General features: G+C 38.7%; 1 protein-coding gene across 1 annotated transcript in view; it reads left to right on the top strand.

The window, feature by feature from the left end:
• LOC122788731 (SMC5-SMC6 complex localization factor protein 2-like) overlaps positions 1 to 8,498 on the top strand; it is a 909,214-nt gene that overhangs the window by 489,863 nt on the left and 410,853 nt on the right. The window contains exon 3 of the mRNA XM_044055623.1: positions 5,156 to 5,258. Within this exon, the coding sequence (XP_043911558.1) occupies positions 5,156 to 5,258 (103 nt within the window). The remainder of the gene's footprint in view (positions 1 to 5,155; positions 5,259 to 8,498) is intronic.

Here is an 8,498-nt window from a genome sequence, read left to right as displayed (position 1 = left end):
CTGCTTTCTGTGGAATTAACCAAAACTTCCTCACATACTGGGCCTACTGACGCAATACAGGGAAGTTTAATACACCCCAGTCTAAAACAACTTCAACTAAATACCTGTATGATTCAGTTTTGTTACCTTCTAGGCACCTGTGCCATGAGGATATGTGCAGCCAGTACTAAAGGAGGCAAGAAAGACTTCTACTAGGATATCTTAGATTGGCAAGTGAAAAAGATTTTTTGGTTGTTACTAGCCAAAAAACAGGGTCCTATTATTATCCGATTATGCACCACTGGTTCTTAAACATTTGTGAGTTACTTTACTTTGGCATCTCTTGTTCTTCTGTAGAGGTTCATCTAGCAGTCATTTCAGCATGTCTGCTCATGGGTCCTCCCCTTGTGTGTCTGTTTTGGTAAAAGTTTCTGAAAGGGGTTTTGCGTCTTATACCTTCTAGAAAAATAAGTTGCTACTACTTGGGATCCTAACTTTGTGCTGGGAATGTTAAGATAGTCTCTCTGAGCCAACTCATCAGGCTGATTTAAGATTCATCACATGGAAGAACTGTACTTGTTGCTCGGATATGTACAAGAGTATCTGACTTGCAGGCTGTCATGATGGGTGAACCCTATCTGGTTTCTTAATATAGAAAGGGTTGCTTTAAGAACCAAATCCCTCAGTTATGCCCAAAGGGTTTTCAGAGTTTACTTTGAATCAGGTTATTAGTCTACCAGTGTTCTATCCAGATCCACAGAACCAGTGAGAAAGGATGCTACATAGGCAGCGCAAGTGCAATCTTGAAGGAGCTAATTCCTTTAGAAAAGCAGATCAGCTCTTTACTTATGACATTAGAATGAAAGTAGAACCTGTCAAAGCAAACTGTTTTAATATGATTGTCCTTAGCTATTGCTTTGTTGTTTCCACCATGGCAGGTATATTCCAGGCAGTATTAAGGCACATTATACTAGAGCCTCGGCTTCTGTGATACCATAATGGAAGGGGATGGACTCTAGAAGCATTCTAGAGACAGCAACATGGCTCTCTGTACATACTTTTACAAAACATTACAAATTAAACTCCTTTTCCAAGACTGGCTTTGCTAGTATCATTCTCCTGGATAAGCTATCCTTCCTCCTCCCAGGTTGGATAGGCTTTAATAATCCACCCATATAGCCAAAGGCTACTGCTATAGTGAGAATGACAAACCTGGTACAGTTGTGTACATTGTACTTGATGTTATAGTAGACGTTCAAAATAGTCACTGCTGCAGTAGCTGTACCTACCCTACTTTCCCCTACATCTGTGTGTAGTTGTTGGGATGTAAAGTTACTTGTTACTGTTTATATCTTTGAGATTCATGATTAAGCTCTTTCTCTCTCTGTATGGCAAGAAAGTCCTGAAATTGAAGATATAGGAGGATGCCAGAACTTTCTGAAGCTCTCCATTTGTATTTTGACAAGGACATAACCCATATAGCCAAAGGCAACTGCAGCCATGATTAATTGGAGTATCAACTGATATGGTAAGTGCAACTTACTGTATTTTCTTCATGGCAAATACTATGAGGGATCTACAAACAACATAGAACGTGCAGTTGTTAAATTCACGGTTCAGTATCCCAAATTGTCAGTTTTTTGAGATTGTGTTGGAAAGTGTCTGAAAAGTTGACTACACATGCAATCTGTTGTTGGGACATCTCTTTTATCCGTCATAGCAATTTGTCATGGCCACCACGGATGCAGTTGCTAGCAGCATCCACTTCATTTGTTACTCATCTTGCAAGTCTCACCCAGACATCCACTATCAAATTAACCACATGGTTTCTTCTCTTCTGTTTCAGTGGTGGCCAGAGACCTGTTTTACCCTCCCAGGATATTCCAGTTGCTAATTGCATCCCTTAAGTATCTACAAGGGTGACTTGTAAGAGTAAATGGCAGATGTACTGTGGGTAATGTGCCAAGCACTAGATCATTCACAGCCCCATTTTTTTTGTAGTCCTACTGTTTTTATTGGAGATTTTTGGCTAAGGTTTAAGCTCAGTCAGGGATCATCAGTCAATCCCTCCATGGAACTTCCTGCTGGAAGAGTTGACCTCACTCCCCTTTTGAACCAGCAACAAAGATGGATCTAAATTTTTTCTCTGAAAGCATTTTTAGTTGGTATTACTTCTGCCAGGAGAGTTTCTGGATGTCAAGTTTATTCCCAGCCGCCACTTATAATGCTTTCCGTAAAGGCAGTGTAGTACTAAGAACTAATCCAACTTTTTGCTGAAGTTACCTTCAGACCCAAACCAGAACCATTCAGTCTTGTCCCTTTTTCTCAATTTTCAAACAGAGGAAGGCATAAATTAAATTGTCTAGACTTGAGCAGCCAAGTGTGTTTTTTTCATAGACCAGACCAAAGTCAGTAAGATGCATCACCGACAGATGTTTACTTTGCATATAGTAAACTTTGGGCGAAGGTGTTTGAAGATAACACTTTCCAGGTGGGTGGCTAATTGTAATACCTTCTGTTCTGGTCAGTGAAGTTAGCAACCCAAACCCACAGCCATTCCACAAGATTGTTTGCAGTTTCAGCCACCTTTAAGAAGTCTTCAGTAAATTGTTTGCTGCCTCAACAAAAGCTTCGTTTTGTACCTTTGCTAAACATTTTAAATGTTTAGATGGAGCTCTCAAGCTTCATTTGGCAACTCTTTGATCTCTGCTAACCTCAAGCTCCTGCACTATCCAGTGGCGCACTGGTGCTCACTGCCTCCAGGTTGAGTTAGGCAGCTGTAACTACAAAATATGATATAAACCTTTATGTATTTATTAGAAAATTATTTTATAACTCCCATGATCAATGATGATGTAATAAGTTAAGGCCTGTGTGTGAGGTGCACAAAAGGAGATGGCTAGCCATAGATTTACACGATTTTGAAGAACATTTTATCATGAGACCACCCAAGCTGTCTAAGGAGCCTAGTACAATACATTGCAATATATGGACTGGATTGGTGCAGATCTGAAAGTTATGCGCTTAATATAGAAGTAGCTATGGTTGATCATTGTGTGTACAATGTACTATACCAGCCTGCCTTCCTTTGTCACTCATACAGATGTACTTCTAACAGCAGAGTCAGGTCAGTTCTAAGGAACAAATATGGAAAAAAAGGGACAATCATGATGTAACTGTAGTGTTTCCTTTCCCTAGAGGATATTTGTCCCTAGAGAATGATCCCCATACATACTTCTGCTTATTAAAAAAGCATGATTTAGCTGTTTTTTTTTCCATCCTGTATTTTTATACTTGTCAGATTCTTCCATCCACACCATGTAGTGACTGAATTCAATTTTACAGTACTTTCTCTAAGAATTTGTCTCCCCTGCTGTTGTATCTTTTTGCCTGTCGCACAGTAAGGTACCTTTTACACTTTATTTCACACTCAGTGAGGTCATAAAGCTTTTCAGGTTCAAAATTCAGTTTTTACATTTTGTGCTGTCTTGTAAAAGTTGCATTCTTTCCCTTCTCTGGAGCTGTAAACCTATTAATTTTAAGAAGATAAACAAGCCTATCAACTGAGAGCAACTTCACAAATTTCCTGAGCTTTGGAAGCCAGGAAGTTTAACACTTCGAGTGACTCAGAAGGAAAACAAGACCTGAAGCTTCCAAAATATTTTATTTTAAAGGCTTTATTGTCTCCATTATTTTTTTCATATTTTGCAAGAGCTTTTCATAGGTGGTCTAAATTGTATATCAGAAGCAAATGTGTAATAGTTTATTGCAAAGAAGTCATTGACATTTTTACTGAGGATTTTCAAAGCTGAAAGTTACTTGTTGCTTTAATTCCAAGTAATGGAACCGTGGTTTGACAAGACAGACTGGGACAACACTGTAATCTCATCAGCTGTGCCCTTTATATATATTTTTTTCAGTTTCTGCTTGAAGTGCTCTATTAAGAGTTTACTGTTGCTTTGCAACTATGTTTTATAAATATCTGTAAATATGAAATATGCAGTACAAACTAAGGGCTAAAGATCACTCAAAACCTATCTTACAAAGTACTAGTTTATAAACAAGCTAGCATAACATCTGCATCTGAGGAGCACCCATAACAGAATGAGTTATCAATTGAAATATTTTTAGCATGTTTAAACAGCAATGCTACTAGGTGTGTGACCAAATAAAGTATAATCTTTTGTCAAGAGTCAAAGCTAGAGAGTATGTAAACAGCTTTTATGAAGCAGCAGCAGCAACGAATCACTGCATTTCTGAAATAAATCTACAAAGCAGATTAATTGATAAAAAGAATTATCAGTAAGATTTGCTGTGAGTAAGTTTGGTTTTGACCTTTTAAATAGCACAACTAACTTAAGGTAAGAATGCAACTTTACCTGTTGTCAGTGTAGTTACTAATGACATAGGCAGCTTTTATGAAGCAGCTGTAGGATATAAATCTGAATTACGTTTGCATAGCAAATCAATTACTAACAATTTTGTAAGCCATACTATTGTATTTGTACATAACTGAAGTGTCAGTTCTGCTTGAGTGTTGATAGGTGATTCGCATTGAAAAATCATCCTTTTTCATATTGCTGTTTAATTTATATCATCGTTCCACAGGTCTACTTCACTTTTTTCAAAAATCCTATTTGTCGAATACCTTTTTGTTGAACCCTATTCGTCGAAGCCTTAATCCGTCAAACGTTCATTTAAGCAAATACTTTCCCAAGGGAAATGCTTGGCCATCATCGGAAATTTGCCCTTTTCCCCGCTGTAATGTGATCTTGGAGTTGGTATATTCAGTTAAGGGGAGTGTGCAGCTCCCAACCTGGGTGGGTTTAAATTTTGTGAAATTTGTGACAAAGTTTTGTTGTCAAGCAATTTTTTTCCCCCCAGGGAAACTTTTGCTTTAATTAACATTCGATGAAATAAGGCTTCAACAAATAGGGATTGACAAAAAGGTATTTGACAAATAGGTTTTTCATCAAAGTGAAGTGGACCCCTTTCCACAGGCAAGTAGGTCTTTTCTTTTTACTGGTTAATATTTAACTTTAGGCTAGTTGGTGCATGTTCAATTAAGTAATAAATGCATTCACAATTTAGACATGTTCGATTGCATGTCATTTTCAGCATTGTCATGACTGTTATCTACATTGTTTTTCATAAATTTCTCTTCACTTTCAATCAGATCTGAAATAGATGTATTGAGAAGAGACTGCTCCAGTACGAAGACCAGCATCAGTGAGCACTTTGCATTTTTGTCTCCATTCAATGTTATACATGTTATCAAGGTACTGTGCCTCTGCTTCACTTTATACCTATAGGTCTTATGGAATGTTTTATTACAGTATGGTCGGTAATTGTTTAGAAATTTAACCCAAGTGCAAAGGCCATTGTGTTCATAACAGGAAGGCTGTGGAGCAGGAATGAGACTTTTATTTGTCTTAAATATGCAAGTGTTATGCTCACAATAGGATAACTTAAACGTGGATTTTAGTTACAGAAAGTGATTGTAATGGGTCCGTACAGCTCTACTTAATGGTATTACTCTGGCTGTTGTCATGGCAGGCTTCGTTCACTTGCCGGCATTTGTGGTATGGGAGAGTGTCAAAATTAATAAGCTGCAAAGATTCCTCAGCTTTACAAATGTGATCAGGTTTGATCCTGGCTGCTTAATTTGTGTACTGAGCTGTTTAGCAGGGCTTTACTCGATCACTTCAATACAGTCTTTGTGATCCTCTTGATCAGACCAATTCTACTGCATAAGAGATGTATGCGATTGGATAATAGCTTTGCTCTGAGTTATTGCTGTCATCAGAACACACTTGGAGTTGGTCTCATCAAAAAAGACTTTTGGCTTTTCCCGGTTAGGGGTTGCCACAGCGGATCTCCGGTCCGCTCATGATTGGCAGTGGATTTTTTACAAATCTTGTAAAATTCTAAAGTGAAAAAAAATATATATGTATCAATCATCAAAAAAGTATTCTCTGGGACAGCGACAGTACCTTAAAATGCTCAGGGACACTAGTGAGTAGCTGCCGATCATGATTAATCCTCTTTTCTCAACTTGGCAATTAATGAAACTGATGCATTTCATAGGCACTCTGGAACTGTAGGACTGTTGGCTTTGACACCCTGTAGTGACAACAGTAAACTCAGATGCATGAAATATTTATCATACTGATAACTGATGCAGTAGCCTTAGCTTTATGGGTTATATCCTGCGCAGGCTGTAAGTGGCCGGACAGCTTTCATAGCTTCAGGAGTTCTTCCTCGTGCCCAAATCATCAGTCAGTTCAAGCCAAGCTTTCCAAAATGACAGATTTGGGTGCCAAGCCTTTTAGAGCTTTCCTGCCACTGAAGAGTGCACGCCTTTGAGGCTTTCGCGGTTCAATGGTCTGCTTGTGCTGTTTTGCTGAGCAGATAAGTTCCCTTTTGCGGGGGATCTTACATTTAAAAACAAAGTGTTTATTTTATATCTCTTTCCTGTTAAGGAAAGTTATTTAAAGCTAGGAATTTGTGTTTTAACAGACTATCAAGAGACTGTGTTGTACTTTTAAACCAGAGTGCTCTTTTTCACGTCCTTTTAAAAGTTCAAATTAAAAAGCATTTTTGCTGTGAAGAGTCCGTTACTTTTGGGGGTGGCAGATTGTTTTTAAGTGTTTTCTACTGTAAGTGAAAACTGTGACGTTTAAGACTTTAAGTTTTTACCTGCTTTTGTTGCTGGTTTCCCCCAGGAAAGAGGCACAAGTTTTAGCCTAACCATGGAATAAACTGTATTTTGGTCAGTCCTCCGTCCATCCACAAAAAGAAAAAAAGTTAAACAAACATTCCTTGCCAACAGAGCAGGCTACCATTTTGCCTTAGCTGCAGGTGTGTGACTGCTGTGCCCATAACTTTTACCTCAGACTACTCATCTTTTACCCCTGCATCCCTTTGGTATAACTCCTAGAGCTACTGTGGATCAAGGAGTTACCACGTCCTCTGTGGCTGTTAAGGGCCCCTCAGTGGGCAAGAGAGATCCACTTTTGTATGTCATGGGAGAAGGGAGTTAGGGTAAGCTTCATGTTTTGTCAGAATGTTGTGCCCATCCCCAGGGAAGCTGCTGCTACCATTAATAACAGCTGGCCCAATTTTTCTGTCAAAAACAAATGGAAAACTAAACATGTATTTATCTTTTTTAAGTTTCCTTAGAAAGGAGTAGTTCACTGGACCTGGGTAAGAGTTTAATTCAGGCTTTTGGTCCTTCTTAAAAAGTAGTTTCTGATAAAAGTAAGAGGGATACCTCTTTTCCAGATGAAATTCAAATTTGTGAATCTGGACAGGAAGACGAAGGGATGAATGCAGGGTTTTCTTCTCATATTTCTGGTTCAGACTTCATGGAGAGCTCATTTGAGTCTCCCTGAGGGGGGTATCTTTTTCAGACCATTTCCGGAATGTGCCAGTCTTTTCAGTGGCAGAACACTGACATTTTTCATTCTCAGAAAACACTATGAGCTGTTATAGAAAGAATTTTCGGAACAGTCACCCATTCCACCACTTTCAGCTTTGGAGGATGTTACTGTCCGCAGTTTTCCTGATAGCCAAATAGTCGTCCCTAAAAAGGTAAACAAGATGTGTGAAGTTCCTCAGTTTGGTTTTTTTTTTTTTTAAGCACTTTTCCCAAACTTACACAGCTTTAGTTAAACTGCTGCTAAACATTTAGTTAATTCCATTCCTTTTCTGATAAGTATAGGAAGATTATTGATAAATGTGCATTTCTGTGCAGACACCCCACCTGTTTGGGAGCTTGTGACCTAACCTTTGACCAACATGCATCTGTGGTTGTTAGTCCTTCTGTATTGTACAACTTGTAAACAAAGGGATTGAGTTTAAATCTACTGATGTCATTGTCTTCCTTTACTCAGCCCTCATTAGGCCAGTCATTGAATGTAATGCCCCCTTTCGAATGCATCTGTCTAGACAGGCGCAACAACTTGAATGCCCACAGAGATACCTTACTAAAGGAATATGAGGTCTAAGCAATATATCCTACATGGACCGAATTGAAGCTTTAATATACTTTGTTTCCTGCCAACTGCTAAGAGGTGATTTGTGTTTGGTATACAAGGTGTCCTCCAACCCTTTACTTGATGGATTTATTGCACATCAGAAATAGTCTAGGGATGTAAACCTCTTCTGCAGCGTCAAGATAAAGGTTTGGAGGGACAGGTATATCTCGCAGAGGCTACTGTTGATGTGGAACCAAGTTCATCCCTGTCAGTTTTCAAGCACAGTTTAGATCTGTGGATGGGAAACAGAAAATGTACCCCAGGACTTCCCCCTGTATCATTAATGGACAGGCGAAGCTCCTAAATACTTGGGTCCCTACAAATTATCTTTGGTATGATCCAAATTCTTATTAGGGATAACATGTAATTATTGACCATGATAGAGATGAGGCTAATTTATAACCAAATGGGATAGATTATTTTGAGTACAAAAAGGGAAATTATCTAGGCTTAAAATGTCCCCCAAGGCCAGCTAGTATA

The sequence above is a fragment of the Protopterus annectens genome, chromosome 14.part0, assembly GCF_019279795.1.
Source record: "Protopterus annectens isolate FY-2018-M chromosome 14.part0, PAN1.0, whole genome shotgun sequence".
Classification (NCBI taxonomy): domain Eukaryota; kingdom Metazoa; phylum Chordata; order Ceratodontiformes; family Protopteridae; genus Protopterus; species Protopterus annectens.
Note: the sequence above shows the minus strand (reverse complement) of the source record. Positions and strands in the feature narration are given on the sequence as shown.